The 17857-nt window shown below is 45.6% G+C and overlaps 2 protein-coding genes across 2 annotated transcripts in view; one reads left to right on the top strand and one right to left on the bottom strand.

Moving 5' to 3' along the window:
- LOC119250690 (zinc finger protein 39-like) overlaps positions 1 to 17857 on the top strand; it is a 332349-nt gene that overhangs the window by 54280 nt on the left and 260212 nt on the right. The window lies entirely within an intron of this gene.
- LOC119250857 (zinc finger protein OZF-like) lies at positions 10499 to 12935 on the bottom strand. The gene is made up of 2 exons (XM_054697749.1): positions 12834 to 12935; positions 10499 to 12283 (listed from the first exon to the last, which is right to left on the bottom strand). The coding sequence occupies exons 1-2, from the start codon at positions 12933 to 12935 to the stop codon at positions 10973 to 10975; spliced, it is 1413 nt and encodes a 470-aa protein (XP_054553724.1). The 3' UTR covers positions 10499 to 10972.

Here is a 17857-nt window from a genome sequence, read left to right as displayed (position 1 = left end):
ATCACAGCCAGGGATACACCTCATCTTGACTTGGAAACAAACCAACTTATGCACTGTGAAAAAAAATAGTGTCATCTTCTGTCTGTGAAGTATTTTATACAGTATAGAAAGAAAACAAATCTGTCTCATTTGTTTCCTGACCTTATACATAGTCCTTGAGGTGCACATTCTGGATCACTGAATTGGTAGAAAATTAGTGGTTGGAAAGTGAAAAATAAGCTTTGCAGTCAGGTGTATTTGGGAAACTTATTTAGGATTCTTTGCTACAGAGTTGCTTGGATAATAGTCTTTCAAAACAGGATGGGGACATTCAGTATTAACTGGTTACACATCTCAAAGAATTAGTGTTCTTTGGAAAATTCTAACTTTGAAATTTAAATCAAAGTAAAAAAAGAAAATAAACTATTACTGAAATTCATAGATATGGCAATAGGTAAACATAAAACATTTACATAATAAATTAGATAATTTTCTTCAGCACTTAATCCAGAGCAAAATAAATGCAGATAATAAGATTATAGATTAACTGTCTCACTGGAACTTATTAAGTCCTAAATTTTGTGTATTGATGGAACTTTGATCTATATAGAATCATGAAAGAATGAACTTAGACTAGCTTTGAATGACAAAGAAAGCAAGATTAATTCACATGATAAGCTGGAAGTATAAGGCAACTTCCTTGACTAGCTATAAAATTTCTACAAAAATCTAAATCTAAAATCATACTTAATAACAAGAAACTGGATGCCACTTAAAATTAGGAACAGGACCTCCCTTATGGTGCAGGGGTTAAAGAGAAAGGTGCAAGCTATTGTCAGCAACTGCTGCACGAGTTCAATTCCTGGCCAGGTAGCTACACGCATGGTGCAGAAAACCTCTCCTGACTCCCCACTGCTCCCCTCAGCAGTGTGTTTCAGTCAGTCTTCCTGTTCTGCTCCCCACTCTGTCTCTGGTGAATATTCTCACCCCCACACCCTTGGTCTACACCCCAGTGCTTGTGTGCATAAATGAATCTTAAGAAAAAATAAATAAAACTGGGAACTAATTAAAGCTGTCTCTTATCATCGATTCTATTCAGTATTGTACTGGAAAGTTCTAGATAACGAAATAAACAAGAAGAAAGCAAAATATAATGTAGACTGATAAAAGAAAAATAAAACTATACTTATGCCCAGATGCCATTATTTTCAATGTAGAAAATATCAAATAATCCACAAAAATCTCCTGGAATTAATAAATGATTAAACAGTAGTATAAATACAAAATATTCTTATTAAAAAATAATCATTAGGAAAACATGCAACCCAGGGCTTCCCTGGTGGCCTAGGTTAAGCCTCAGTGCTCTCAACACTGCAGCCTGAGTTGGATCCCTGGCCAGGGAGCTAGCCATGTGTAGCACAGACCTCTTCTGTCTCGCCAGCTGTTCCCCTCAGCAGTTTATTTCAGTCAATCCACCTGTTCTGCTCCCCACTCTGTCTCTGGTGAATCTTCTAATCCCCCCACCTCTGGCCTGTACCTCAGATGTTTCATGGATAAATAAATAAATAATTTTTAAAAATAAAAGATCTGAACAGACACTTCACCATAGTATCCACATGATAAACAGGTGCATAGAAAGATTTTAAATATAATGTCATCAGAGAATTTAAAAGAGAATTATATCACCACATACCTATTAAAATGACAAAATTCCCAAGCACAACAACCCCAAGTTCTCGTGAGGATGTGTAGCAACAGAAATTCCTCATTATTGATGGGATTGCAAAATGGCACCACCGCTTGGGAAGATGGTTTGAAATTGTATCTATACAAACTGTTTTGTTCTTATAAAACTAAACATACTCTTACTATATGATCCATAAATTGTCCTCACTGGTATTTATTCAAGTAAATTTTTAAAAGTAGTCCTACAGAAAAACCTGCATAGAAATGTTTGTACAGGCTCTATCCATAATTACTAAAACTTGGAAGCAACCAAGATAGTCTTTAACAGATGAACTGATAAGCTGTAGTATATTCAGACAATGAGCTATATAGCTCAGTGGTCAAAAAAAAAAAGTTATCACATACATATATACATATACTTGTGCCTTGAAAACATATATATGTGTGTGTAAGTTATTCCTTTATCAAATGATATAAAATAAACAACAGAGTAAAACCTAATGTAAAATATGGACCTTAAAGATAATGTATCAATAATGGTTCATCAATTGTAACAGCTGAACCACAGCAATGCAAGATATTAATAAGAAGGAACACTGTTTTTGGAAGTTTGAGGGGATGTATGGGAACTACGAGATTTCCACTCAATTTTTCTCCAAATATTAACTCATAAAATAAAGTCTATTAATTTAAAAACTACAAAATAAATAATTGAAATTTACTGAGACGTGGCGTGGCAGTGAGTGAACAAAACATATTTTTACCACATTTAGTAAGTTTTTCTTCAGTAGCTTAATTAAAGACAAAAAAAATAGAAAAGAGAAAATAATAAGTAATTCACCAGTATTTATCAAGCCCTATCTTTTCTGTAATAGAATTTGTGTGACATTTAGATAAATACTCAATCAGAAAAGAATGGAAATTCACTGAATGGTTGTGCCTATTAATAAAGTAAACAAGATTAATTTACATGGTTAAATACACTGAAAAAATAGGAAGCTTTTAGTGCAGTTCTTAGCACATAGTATATGCTCAACAAAGCTAACATGTGCTGGGTAGTTTGTGGTCTGTGTGACAGAAGTGAAACACTTAATGCACATGATAAGAATTCAGCGAACAGGGCCTCCCTGGCGGTGCAAGGGGTTTAGCACCACACTATGAAGCTGTCCACAGCGTGTGCAGCATGAGTTCGATACCCAGCCAGCCAGGGAGCAACTCACATGGAGCAGCAGACATCTCCTGTCTCGCCCGCTGCTCCCCTCAGCAGTGTATTTCAGTTGATCTGCCTCTTCTGTCCCCCCCGCCCCCGTGTCTCTGGCCTGTACCCCAGCTCTTGTATACATAAATAAATAAATCTTTAAAAGAAAAGAATTCAGAGAACAGAGAACTTACTGCAAACTGGAATACTTGTGATGGAACTGAAATTTGCGCTAATGTTAACACAAACAAAAATAGTATCTGATAGGCAAATAAAATAAATACAAGCAAACCCACAAGGAACAATAGAAAGGTGTTGAACAAGTGAAACATGTCATGAACAGACATGCTGAAGTCTAAGCCCCTGGTCACTGATTGCAAATATGTCATGGTGTTTCATTGCCAAGAAAGGCAGTCGTTCCAGGCAGCCATCACAAGAGGATTCTGTGTCATGAAGCAAGCAAGCCCACCCAGGGGAGCTGAAAATAGAGTGGCCTGAAGAAAGGCAGTGATGGTGGACTCAGCCCAGTTAGCAAATGCGGAGGTGCACACAGATCACACACAGTGTGACTTTGGTCTAGGCAAAAAAAAAAAAAAAAAAAAAAAACAACACACTTCTTCTGTCTCTCCATTCCCTGACACTTCAGCAACAGAAATAATAGCAATCAAAGGGTGCTTCTTAGTAAATTTCATGATGTAGCCTGAAGGATGTTTCCTAAGTGAAGAACAAAATGAGCAACAGCACATAAACATTCAGACATTACAGCAATTTCGTTCATTTGAAGTTTAAAATCACTACATAGTATTGCTGGTTTAGCATAACCTAATGGTGGTAGTCATTACTTTTCTTAAGAGTTTGTAAAGATATAATCCAAATACCATAAAAGTCACCCATTAGAGCATACAAATAAATGATAACTTCACAGTTGTGCAAACATCACCAAAATAAAATTTGGAACATTTTCATCACCCCCAAATTAACCCTAGACCATTAGCAGATACTTCCCTTTTGCACCAACTCTTGGGCTTGGCAAAATCCAATCTACTCTCTCTCTCTGTAGATACCCCTCATCGGGTTTTTGGAATTAATGGAATCTTATAAGAAGTTATGTTCTGTGTCTTGATTGTTTGACTTAGCATAAGACTTTCAAAATCCATCCAGGTCTCAGAATTTCATTCTTTTTTTTTTTAAGATTTATTTATTTATTTATTTATACAATCACTGGGTACAGTCAGAAGCACGGGCGTCTCTCACCAGAGCCAGAGCGGGGAGCAGAGCAGGCAGAAGGACCGAAGTACACTGCTGAGGGGAGCAGCGGGCGGCAGGAGAGGTCTGTGCTCCATGCGGGACCCTCACCAGGTGGCCGGGGAGCAGCCGGGGATCGAACCAGCACTGCAGAGGCCGTGGGCAGCTTCGCATCCCAGCGCTCAACAGCTGTGCCCCCGGGGAGGCCCCTTTTTATGCTTTTTCTTGATGCAGCAGATGGTAGACCCTTTCTAGAGCGGATATTCTGGGGGCTTTGCAGTCCCCCCAACAATAGGACTTTTTAAATTCCCAATTTCGACGTCACGCCCCCCCAAAAGACGAAGGAGGTGAGTGACAGACACAGAACCACCCCCGCACGCACGCGTCTCTCCACACTCTGACGACAGCCGCCCGCACGACCCCTGGGGACACCCCGTGTCCAGTGGCGCCGAAGGAGCAGCGCCCCGGGAGAGTCGAGGGAGGACTGAGAAGCCGGAGGAGGCACCTCCAGCTCAGACCCCGGCGCGCGGGGAGGAAGTGCCCGGTACGGGCTGACGCTCCCAGGCGCCGAGACCGTCGCTGCGCGGGGAGGACACGCCACGCGGGTCACGGGGGCGCGAAAGGGGGACGTCCAGCTGGGGACCCAGGACGGTCCATTCCCCCGCGGAGCGCCCCACGACAGCGCGAGCCCCCGCAGGCGATGGTGCCAGGGCAGCCTCTTCCCAGGCGGGTGCAGGTCCCCCCGCGCACCGCCGCCCCTGGCTTCTCATCACCCCGTTTCCTCCGCCGGCCTCACGGGCCGCTGTGGAGAGAATCCCCCGCGAACGCCTTGAGGACATTCGTGCCCGATGGAGGAATCCACCCGCCGAGGGCCGCCTCCTGGCACCCTGACTCCACCTTGCCCCGGAACCTCCCCCCGCGAGTTCAGGACTCAGGCCCCGGGAGGCAGCGGCTCCAGCTTCCCCGACAGCGTCCCTGGAGGGCCTGGAGCCACCGGAGCCTGTACAGGGCTCACTGCAGAGGGAAAACATTCCCGGGCTACTCAGCAGTGACCACGGCGAGCGCCAGGGGCCTTTTCACAGACTTCACGTGTCCTTCACACTGTTTCCTCAGCTCACCCCGAAAGGCCGCCGAGCAGGGTGTGCAGAGTCACGGCGAGACGGCGCCCCGAGCGGTGACCACGTCCTCCACCCCAGCTCTCTGCAGGAGGACGGCCCCGATCACTCTCTCCTCAGGTCTGAGAGAGTCCACACTTCACCTCACCTTGGCCGACATGTCGGTCACCGCAGCCCAGCCCAGGAAAGTCTCAGGAGACGAGCTGGAAATGATTCCTCTCCCCGCCCGAGACTGCTTGATGCTCATCCCTGCTTGTGAGAAGGTGAGCAGCTCCTCCTGGCCTGCTCTCGGGATGTATTTCCTTTCTCTCGGGATGTTCCACATATTCTTGCACACATCCAAGTTTTTACAGATTTGTTTCATGAATCTACACATATTTATTATTAGTATTCTTCAAAATGATATCACAAGTCAGATTAATTTATAACTAAGAATTTGATAAGGTAACTCTAGCTCAATTATTTGGCTTTCCAAAATACTCGTTTAACGAATACTTAAGATTTATTTATTTATGCACACAAGAGCTGGGGTACAGGCCGTAGATGCCGGGGTTGAGAGGATTCACCAGAGACAGAGCAGGGAACAGAGCAGGCCGACTGACAAAATACACTGCTGAGGGGCCCAGCAGGCCAGTCAGGAGAGGTCTGAGGCACATGGCAGTCAGCTCCCTGGCCGGCTGGGGATCCAACTTGTGCACAGTGGCTGGCAGTAGTTTGAGAGCACTGTGTTTAACCCCTGGGCCACCAGGGAGGCCCCTTACCTTTAGTTTGAGGTCAGAAGTGTGACTCCTTCATTTCCCCCCGCTTTTAATCAGGAAAGCTTTGGTTATTTGGGGTCTTTTGTGTTTCCATATGAACCTCAGTAATTTTTGTTCTATTCCTCTGAAGAATGTCATTGGGATATTTATTGGGGTTGCAGTGAATCTAGAAGGGGCTTTGGGTTGGATGGCCCTTTGGACAATGTTGATTCTTCCACCCCATGAGCTGGGTCTTTCTTTCCATTTCTCTAAGCTTTCTAGTATTTTTTTCCCACAATGTTTGATAGTTTTCCTTGTAAGTCTTTCACCTCCTCTGTTAAATTTATTCCCAGTTAATTTTTTTTGCGTGTGCCATTGTAGGTGGGATGGCTTTGTTAATTTCCTCTTCCAGTTCATTATTTGTACTTAGGAAGGCATATGTTTTTCAATGCAGAGTTTGGTGGCATTACATACACTCACTCTGTCGTGTAACTCTTATTTCTGAAACCAGGGTGTCCCAAAGGCTTACATACATCCCCAAAATAGACCTGTGTTCTTTCTGCTCATTGCTTAACCCTTTGCACTCTGCTGTCCCCTCTCAGGGGACATCGGAATTCTAGCATATCACTCGGATGTCCCCTCTCAGGGGACATTGCAATTTATTAGTGATTATGGGGAATTGAGTAATTTCAACACAACTTTTTGAAACATGCATGTTTCCCTGAAGTTTTATCTTGAAATGGCACAAGAAATTAAATCAAAATATCGTAAAATTACTAAGATATATACAAGAAATGTCAGCGGGTTTTGTGTCGGACAAGAATGTGAGATGCGTGCTCACAACGGTCCGAGCACTTCGCGACGCCACTTGAAAAGAGTGATAAGGGGAGTTTGTAGAAGAAAGGTCGGTTTTCAAACAGTGTGCACTGTGTAGTGAGATATATAATTACAAATAAACAAGTCTACATCTGGAGGAAAAGATTTTCAAAGCTGAGCTCATTTTGGTTTGAAGCTTCGAGCAGTGCACATAGATCTAAAGAGGAGAAAATCGGAAAAGTGATTCTTTTCTTAGTGAATAAATTGTTTGGTGAAAGCTATTTTGGTAAATATCATCTTGTCAGTTAGTAATAACAATTAGAAACTTTCAACCCATGCATTTATTTATATTTTTATTAGAACAATGGCAAAGCGTCCAACCACGAATGAGTCTCATGACACAAGTAGTAGTAAAGATGAGCTCCACTAATCAGCCTGCAATGCATATTGGGGAGTGTTACAAAACTTATCATACTGTACAAAATTATAAACAATAAAATATTGTTTTTTTTGCAAATATACATTCCTCGATGTCACCCAATTCATATAAGTCCAATATCATTATAATACGTTACTTGGTTCCAAAATTATACTAAATAATACGAGGGTCTGTAAATGCACGTTTCCGCCGCAAAGTAGCATCGAGTAGCTGGTAGCCAATGTCCAGAATGGTTCGGAGTGCAAAGGATTAAAAGTCAAACTATTCTTTGTCTTCTAGCCTGGCTACATTACCAAGACCAACATGTTCTTCCCGAGCAGTTCTGCTTCTCCAGAGAAAGAGAACCTCACAGCCCAATACCGGCCATCCACCTTGGTATCTTATGGGTACACTCCCTTTCATCCAGGGGATGAACTTAGGGGTGGGGGCGACCAAGGGAGATGGCACAGACCTGCAAGTAGCACACACCTCTTGTCCCCATATCCGAAGGATAAGCGCCCCACACAAGAATGGACCCATAGCCTCCCTGCTCCGTAAGTCTCAGACCGTGAAGCTGTCCACAGCCACCGCAGGAAGAACTCCATCCCCAGCCAGGGAGCTGACCCACAGGGCGCAGCACCTCTCCTGTCTCCCCGCAGCTCCCCTCAGCAGTGGATTTCAATGGATCTGCCTGTTGTGCTCCCCACTCGTCTCTGGGGATTGCTCCCCTGCCCTGGTCCACAACCTGTCCCTGGAGCTCAGGGCTCCTGTAGTGTCCTCGCCGCTGGAGTGTGGACAGTGTCTCTGGGCTGTGCTGATGCTGTGCATCCTGACCCCGGGATGCGGCTTATCTGGGCAAGGTCCCCATGGAGCACGGTGGAGGCCTCTCCTGGTCCACCGCTGACAGCATCACCACCCACCTGGGCCGCCCACCCATCCACAGAGGCCTCACCCGCCACACCCCTGGATGCCCCAACACACCTGCAGGGGGACGTGACACGAGTCCCCTGAACCCCTCACCTTCAGAGCAGAGAGTGACCCTTGCTGCAACAGCCCACATGGGTCACGTCACAGCAACAGACACTTCCAGGGAATGTGGTACTAGCAGAGGAGCGTTGTCTTAGCAAACCCTGCAGGCCTCTTTGGACCAGGTCTGAGGTGAAGGCTGAGGGGCCCAATGCCATCTTTAATGGGCGCTCAAGGACACCTAGGAGCCTGCAGCATCGTGGAAAGCGGCCTGCGGCCTAGGGGTGAAAACCTCAGCAACCTCCCATGGCGCGTTGAGGAATATGGCCCATGGCCCCAACACTCCAGGTGGAGTTTGAAGGGACCAATGTACCTCCCCCTGAATCAGGGAGGATGCTCTCAGGGGACAGACACCCCGTCAGTCACTGACCTGGAAACACAGGACGGGGGCTCTGGCCATAGAGATGTTCCTGACTGAGGAAGCTGCGTAGAGGGCATGGACAGGGAGGAGCGGGAGCCCAAGTCCCAAATCCATGATCAGAGAAACAATCCCCGATGGACGGGCCCCGAGCCCAGCCCTGCGGAGAGGACGCCGCGGAGCCGACACAGGGCACGACTGCAAATCCACAGACCATGGCTAGGTGTGGACATGCAGGCGAGTAACGGGGGCAAACTCAGCGGGCCTCGGAGCCTCGGGAGAGGACTCAGGCCAAGCCCCTCAGCAAGAGACACACCGCAGAGACCCCCACAACCAGCACCCGCTCCCTGACCGCCACAGCCATGGGAGCCCCTGCTTCTCGGCCCCAGCGGCCACCCCTCGGGACCATTCTGCTCAGGGAGCTTTCTTGTCCTTACTCCTGTGAGTAAATGTCTGGCTCTTCTGGAACTCTGGGCTCCACTTGGAAGTACTTTCGCACCAAAGACAAGAAATGAGGAAGAGCACACCCGAGGCCTCAGACTCCGGGCCTGCTGCACAAACTCTCCGCTAGGCATCACCACGGAGCCAAAGAAACACACCAGAAGGTGCCCGGGGCCCCTGAGGGGGGAGTGGGAGCGAGAGTTACATCAAGGACTTCCTCAGCCACCACATTCCACACCGACCACTCACCCCAAGCTATGAACTGACTCAGACAAAGACCACATTCAGGACACGGCCAGCAACGGCAGAAGGGATTATGTTCTGAACAAAGAGTGAAGGAAAAAGACCTGGATTACATCATCACCTCCAGGAGGAATACAGGGGAACGGAGAAAGGGTCAGGGGAAAAAGACAAAACTAGCAGGCAGATGACAGAGCTGAGACACCAGCAGGGGATGGGGCAGAAGAGGGGCCAGGAGGGGAGGAGGAGCACCAGGGCCTGGGGTGACGGGTCACAGGGGCGGTGCGGACAGGACATTTGCAAGAATTATACAGAAAGGAGCAATCCAATATTGCACAAAGATGAACAACAATTTAATAAAAAAAAATTAACAGGCAAGAATCCTTTCCTTTAAAAAAATTTCAGGGGCCTCAGTTGGCGCAGGGGTGAAGTCTCACCACTATGAAGCTGTTCTCAGTACTGCAGACATGTGTTCGATCCCTGGCCGGGGAGGCGACCCAAGGGCACAGTAGACCTCTCCTGTGTCCCCACTGCCCCCCTCAGCAGTGGATTTCAGTAGATCCGCCTGTAGTGCACCCCACTCTCTCGGTGGAGAATCCTCTCACCCCCTCATACCTCCGGCTTGCACCGCAGATTTGTATGCAGAATTAATCTTCCAACAAAATTCCCGTATTTTGTAGAACTGGGGTGTAGACCAGAGGTTCGGGGGTGTTAGGATTCACCAGATACTGAGTGTGGTGACAAACAAGCAGAACCACTGAAATACCTGGCTAACGGGAGCAGCGGGTGACACAGGAGAGGCCTGCTGCAGCCATATGTGGGGCGGCTCCCTAGCTGGGGCTGAAAACCTGGCCAGAGCAGGCAATAGTGCTGAGACTTAACCCCGAGGCCACCAGGGAGGCCCCGAAAAACCTTTATCATGAAAGGTAGGTAAAGACATCTGCAGACCTCAACCTATAGCCGATAGCACACAGTTCAACGTTTCCTTCTAGAGGAGGACATTTTGGTGGTGAGCAATTCCAGCATCGGGGGGCACCACAGAGACCTAGAGTACTGGACAGAATGTGACGACTAAGTTAGAAAACCCAGAGAGATCACTTACCCACGCAACATGCAGTGTGCCATGTAGACAGACAGCTGCTGTGGACAGGCATAGCATCGCCCAGGAACTTAAGAGGATACTAGAGGCAACGGCAACAGGAACAGCAACATCATCACTGCATGAACTTGGGAGAACAGAGTGAACCAGGTAACTCCACGCAATTAGGATTGAAACTGTATGTCAGTTCCCATTGCTCTCAGCTGCATGATGTGGTTTGAGCTCCTACGTTCGAATATTTTTTTTAAAAGATTTTTATTTATTCAAGCATACAAGAACCAGGGTACAGGCCAGATGTGTGGGAGGGTGAGAGGATGCAGCAGAAACAGAGCGGGGAACAGTACAGGCAGACTGACCGAAATACACTGCTGAAATACATGCAGTGGGCCAGAATGGAGAGGTCTGCCGCACCATGGGGCTGCTCCTGGCCGGCCAGGAAATCAAACTCCCACCACAAAGTCCACGGACAGCTTCACAGTGCTGCGCTCAACCACCTGCACCACCAGGGGAGGATTGCCTGCACACTCTTGACATTCATAGCATTTCCCTCCAGTGTGGAGTTTGTCATGCCTAGTGAGGGCTGACTTCCTGAAAAGTATTCCCACTCTTCACAATCATAGGGATTTTGTCCAGTGACATCTCTGATGTCCAGTGAGAGCTTGCTTACGGGAAAAGGCTATTCCACACTCTTGACACTCATAAGGCTTCTCTCCACTGTGACTTCTCTGATGTTTACTGAGGGATGATTTCTGGCGGAAAGCCTTCCCACATTCTTGACACTCATAGGATTTCCCTCCATTATGAATTTTCTGATGTGTAATGAGATGTGACTTACGGGAAAAAGCTTTCCCACACGCTTCACAATCATAGGGTTTCTCTCCAGCGTGACTTCTCTGATGTCTAATGAGGTTGGACTTACGGGAAAAAGCTTTCCCACACGCTTCACAATCATAGGGTTTCTCTCCAGTGTGACTTCTCTGATGTCTAATGAGGTTGGACTTACGGGAAAAAGCTTTCCCACACCCTTCACAATCATAGGGTTTCTCTCCAGTGTGACTTCTCTGATGTTTACTGAGGGATGATTTCCACTGGAAAGTCTTCCTACACTCATGACATTCATAAGGCTTCTTTCCAGTGTGACTTCTCTGATGATGACTGAGGGATGATTTCCATTGGAAAGTCTTACTACACTCTTGACATTCATAAGGCTTCTCTCCACTGTGAATTCTCTGATGTTCCCTGAGGTAACACTTACTGGAAAAAGCTTTCCCACACCCTTCACATTCATAGGGTTTCTCTCCAGTGTGAATTCTCTGATGTCTAATAAGGTGTGCCTTACGAGAAAAAGCTTTCCCACACCCTTCACAATCATAGCGTTTCTCACCAGTGTGACCGCTCTGATATTCAGTGAGGGATGATTTCCAGTCGAAAGTCTTCCTGTACCCTTGACATTCATAAGGCTTCATTCCAGTGTGACTTCTCTGATGGTGAGGGAGGGATGATTTCCAGTGGAAAGTCTTCCTACACTCTTGACATCCGTAAGGCTTCTCTCCAGTGTGAATTCTCTGATGCTCAGTAAGGTAAGACTTCCTGGAAAAAGCTTTCCCACACCCTTCACATTCATAGCATTTCTCTCCAGTGTGAGTCCTCTCATGTAGAACACAAACTGACTTACCGGAGAACACTTTCCTGCACGCCTGACATTCATAGGATTTCTCCCTTGTATGAGTTTTCTGATGGACACTAAAAGCAAGTTTCCATCTGAAAGTTTTCTTACACACCTGACACAGGTAGCGCTTCACTCCCGTTTGAGACTGTGGATGTAAAGTGAGGGCAGTCTTCCATGAGTAAGTTTTCACATAAACGTTAGAGCCAAACAACTTCACTGCAGTGAGATTTCTCTGGTATCCCCTCTGTAAGGAAATCTCAGCGGTGCCCCACACTCATCAGGTTGATCGTCTGCTTGTGTTTTCTGATGTTCAGTCAGAACAGAGGTTTTAGAGGCCGCTTCACCATATCTCTTATATCCCAAATTATTCTTCCCTAACGGGGTACTCTCACGCGGATAGGTGTGAAATGTGTTTCTGAGACTGGCCCCACTTTCATAACATTTCTGCTGCTCATGTTCAACATACCTAGGAGGATTCAAATGCACTGGAGTCATCTCTGCAGCTCTCCCCTTTTCATTACAACTGCAGGGAGTCTGTCCTCCTTGGGTTCTGTCTCGGACAACGAAAGTTACCTCATCACGGGTGTCCCTGCACTCATTGCATTTACGGACAATCCCTTCCAGAATGGCTCCTCTAGGTGTAAATACTGTTTCTTCACTCATGACTTTTCCTTGTTCACGAAATTCAAAAGGCTGTTGAAAGTTCTGAATCACTGGTGACTAAGGTGCTCAGGATACTGATAGGTTCCCTCATTCTACTAAAGACTCACCTGGTGACTAAGGTCAGCTCACTCTGGTTGACTTACCAGGTCATGAGACCTCCTATGCTCCCTCAGCATGATTCTTCTCATCTGTTGCTCTGGCTCTGGGAATTCTTCATGGTTCTGATGTACCAGTGATATATCCATTCTGCCAGACTCCTATTCTCTCAGCGTGTTCTTCATGAGCTCACCATCATGGTCCTATGTATAGTAAAGTTCTCAGAATCATGCTGAATTGTTTTCATTTTTGATACTATGGTTCAAACAATGAATTGAGTGCAAATTGATTTTCCATTAAGTCAGTTCTCTCGTTGGATGGTATTTTGCTGCTGGTGGTAAGAACTTGCCACAAATGTCTGCCCTGATTTGCAGGGCTGTCCTGAGTCAGGTGATCCACAGTATGGACATCTAAAGTGAGATAAAAATGACCATGTCTCTAAAAAGTAAGCATTCTGAGTGAATACTACTAAGCGGCACGAAGTTCCTATATTACAACATAATTTACAGGTATTGATTTTCTGATTCATGCTTTTTGCCCGTAGTAAATTATGGGAGAATAGATTTTTTGTATTTTTTACTTTAGCATAGGAGATCTGGGGTGTAGGACAGAGGTGCAGGCGTGGGGGTGCTATAGGGGAGCGTGCAGTAGGGGAGTATGTTGACCAGAACAGGCGGACTGACTGAAATACGCTGTTGAGGGGAGCAGCGGGTGAGACAGGAGAGATTTGCTGTGCCAAAGTCAGTGAACTCCTTCACTGTGGATCAAACTCAGGCCATAATAGTGAGAGCTAAGAGACTTAATCCCTAGGCCTCCAGGGAGGCCCCAATTAACAGATTTTCAGGATAACAAAGCAGTAAATCTAATTTCACAATGGTTTTATAAAATCATAATATTTGGTAAATATAGTCTTTTAACTAGAGTTGTCTATTTCAACCAGAAGCATTTCACCCAACATAGATCCTACACACTTTCTTTCTTAGACTGACCCTGTGCAGCTCTTGAGGGTACTTTCTGAATAACCAAGCCCTGCAGAGGCCATGGCTTTCCCAGAAACCTGTGGACTGAGAGACCCAGTCATTGCCCAGGCACTTTAAGCAAGAGGCCTGCTGAGACACAAGGACTCTGCTTCTCCATTTCCTTAGTTTTCTTTCAACCCCACCCCGGGCCACGGTCACCTGCAGAGGTTCTCAGAGGCATGTGCTTCCCTCCACGGAAGAGACCAGTCAGTTCATATTTAAATATCATATCACATAAGGCTCAGAATCCTAATACATGCAGCAAACTCCACCTCATCATTGTGTCCCACGTTCCTGCTAAGCGATAGGAAAAAAGTTCTGCATCCATCCTGTGTTATCAGCGTTAAAGTCTTTTCTCACATCCTTCTGAGAGCAACACCCTGGTGGTCTCAACGCACTCCCTGGAACCTGTGTTTCTGCTTTGTTCATAGCAGCTCCAGTTTTTATGTCGTGTGTGACTCTCAGCTACATCACACTGTCGTCGATTCCTTTACTTTCCTCCCAATGATTCCCATGAGAAGGTGGAATTGCACAGGTCACACTGCTCCCCAAGGTATGAGCCCCCAACCTGAAACTCTTTGTGCCATGGCTTTAGAAACCACCACCTCAGGTTCCCCCTCCCATGTCACAGAACATCCCTTCCAACACTGAACAATTCTGGGTTCTCCTCAGCCTCACAATTACTATGAGGGCGGTCACAAGGCTTGCCCCTGAAACACTACTCATGTTCTAAATAACTCTCCAGTCAACACCTCTCTATCCCTTTTGAGATAGTCACCTGCTCAGTGACATCTCCAATAGCAATACATAGCCTCTATCCCAGACTGCAGAGGGAACTATAGATATGACATGTCAGTGCAACCCATTCACCTCACCTGAGCTCTGAAAGATAAGAATTATCTCTATAATGATGCGTATGGAACACACACAAAAACAACATCCTCCACTCATGCTGGTCAAACATCCTCTGTGGCTTTACCTCTCTATTAATGAATGTATTTATTACATATTCTTTCCTCACAGAGCATATAACTTCAGAATGTAAAGATCATTTCTGTGAGTACTGTTGCTCTCCCCTCAGAAAATTTACCACTGGCTAAACTTCCCAGAAACATACGGAAAGAATAAAAGAATCCCTCAACAAGTACCTAAAGAAAACAGTCTATGAGAATACACTAAGAGAGAGAACAGAGAAATGTGATCACTGCAGAATAATCCCCACAGTATCAGGGACTGCATACTGGTTTATGAACATAGACAACCATCATTAAAAGAGCAGGACGAAATTCACAAGAGATTAATATTTGGAAACTGAATAAAGAATCAGTTGATATATGCAGACACACTCTCCAAGGTTGGACACTGGAAAAGCACCTCAGTGTGGCCAATATCACTGGCACACTCCCAGCCTCCTCTCAGCCTCCCGCCTGGCAAGCACTGACTGACCTGAGAGGTCCTGGTTTGGGGGATCGTCCACAGTCCACGGATGCAATGCCCTGCTCTCCTCAGGATCGGTAACACAGTGCCCTGTGATGAGAAACATGTTGGTCTTCGATCAAGTTCAACTTCAGTCTTTGAAAACTAACAAATGCAGTGTGAAGAGCTGTTCAAAAGAGGCCAATCTGAATCTCTCCAAACGAAAACCAAAACACCCACAATGTACACTGCCTGCCATGTTCAACCTCACCAACACTCAGTTTCATAAGCAAGTGCACACTTATCGGTGCAGAAGACAGCATTGCACTAGTGTTACACTGGAGCTTCCTCACCTAGGGACAGTAGGAGATTGCAGGTCTCCAGCATCACATCCCGGTACAGGGTCCTCTGAGCTTCACTCAGGTACCGCCACTCCTGCCATGTGAAGTTAACAGCCATATCTTCAAATGACACCGTCTCTTCTGAGGGAACATTTCTCATCTCAGGCCGGCAGCCTGGGTCAGATAGAGCAAGTGCAAACACATCTTATTTTGTGGGTCTTCGGTCCTGTATAGAATTTGCAGATGAAAGAGCCTCGTCTCTACATTCACCCCTTTGGTCCTACAAGTAGAACTATAGCTTACCTTATATATTTGGAAGCGTCTATGATTCTAAGAATAAAAGGATGAATAAAATTGGCTCCTTGAGGAGCTGATAGCCTGGCTGGCAGGTGTAACAGACATACACACCCGGAATCATGTGCTAAAGGAACTTCATAACACATGAAAATCGTGTGCAACTTTGTGACAATATTTTACTCCTGTGACCTCAAAACCTGGTATCCCCAACTCACAGTAAACAAAAACTGAACCCGAAACCAGAATGTTCAAGCAATGAGGTGGGAAAAAGCACAGGTAAGAGATGTTCAACTATAAGCAAGTATAAACCAGAGATGCACTATGGGCGGGGGTGGAGGGATTAGGGTCAAAATAATGGGGGTGGGATGTATGGGGACTATAACCAAGATGAAAATGCATAACTTGTGCAGAAATAAAAAAATGATGTAAAATATATATAAAATAAAATTTTAAGGAAAAGATGTTCAGCTGACAGAGTCAGAAGATGATAAAATGGAAGGACAAAGGGGAGGAGAACTTGGTACGAGGAATGTTTTCCTAATATGCTGTCCGCATGTTGGGCTGGTAGACACTGGAATTCCACACGCAACTGGATATGTGTCTGATAGATCAGGAAGTCTAATTTGAAAACAGAAATTTGGGAATCAGGCCTCCCTGGTGGCACAAGAGTTTAAGTCTCAGCACTATGAAGCTATCGGCAGCTGCTGCTGCACGAATTCGATCCCCAACAAGGGAGCTATCCACAAGGTGCAGCAGATATCTCCTGTCTCCCCACTGCTCCCCTCAGCAGTGTATTTCACTCAGTCTGCCTGTTCTTCCCCGCTCTGTCTCTGGTGAATCCTCTCATCCCCTGCACCTGTGGCCTACACCCGAGTGTTTATATGCATACATAAAATAAATATTAAAGAAAAAAAAGAATTGGGAATCTCCAGGATATTATTGATAGTTTTCATCACCGTAGGGGAGAAACACGGTGACCAGAACAAAAGGTATCAAAGAAGAGGAAAAACAACAAGAAGAGACAAATATTTTTGGAGAAAGAAAAAAATAGATCATAGCAATGAAAGAGTTTTGGAAAATAAGATACACAGTATAAGAAAACAAACATCTTAAGAAATCCGAAATTTATTCCATCATTTCCTTTCCTGTGTAGTAAATCCTGTGCACCTACACATACATATAGAATAGGAACCCATTAAAATAAATTTCCATTTGTATTAGCTAAAAAAGGATTCAGAGGATTTTTCCTCAACACAAAACAAGTCCTTGACACAGCCACAGGTGAAATCAACATTCACAGTGAGAGGAGGACTAACAAAGATGCTCAGTGTCCCCTATTCAATGGGGTTTGGTGACGTTACGTAACAACAACAACAAAAAGACAACATACATAAAACGTCATAACTAGTTATAATTCATTCTTGGAAAACTAATGAAAGCCACAGTAAAGCGACTCTGGAAAGGAAAACCCATGAGCAGACTATAACACACACCCGTGTTCACACACACAGGAGCTCCTGTACGCTGCCAGTGAAATGACAAAACAGTAAGCAATGCATGTAGCGGAACCAAGGGCAGAGACTCGCTGGAATAAAGAAACCGGAGGGTTAAACAATGAATTAAACAAATGCAAAGACACAACAGCATCCAGGACACGAAGAGCCTGCTGCACTGACAGCAATCTCGCAAGGTAACCCGGCACATCCCAGTTCTAGGAAAACAAAAATGCATTTATTACAGGCTCTTGATTAAAACACTAATAGAAAAATAAAACAGCAGAGAGAAGGTGGATGGCTCATTTCCGTGCCACAGAAACTCACGGGACCTCCCAGCAGGAGTGGCTCAGGATGCCATAAAAGGTCATATGACAAATGGGACAATACAATCCCCTCACGTTTTCGACCCTGTTCAAAATGGAAATGTGCCGCCATGAGTAAAGGAACTGGAATACACAGTTCTGCAAATCACATACCCAAGTGGGTCCTAACACATGAACGT

The sequence above is a fragment of the Talpa occidentalis genome, unplaced genomic scaffold, assembly GCF_014898055.3.
Source record: "Talpa occidentalis isolate TD23 unplaced genomic scaffold, MPIMG_talOcc4v2.1 talOcc4.18, whole genome shotgun sequence".
Taxonomy (NCBI): Eukaryota; Metazoa; Chordata; class Mammalia; order Eulipotyphla; family Talpidae; genus Talpa; species Talpa occidentalis.
Note: the sequence above shows the minus strand (reverse complement) of the source record. Positions and strands in the feature narration are given on the sequence as shown.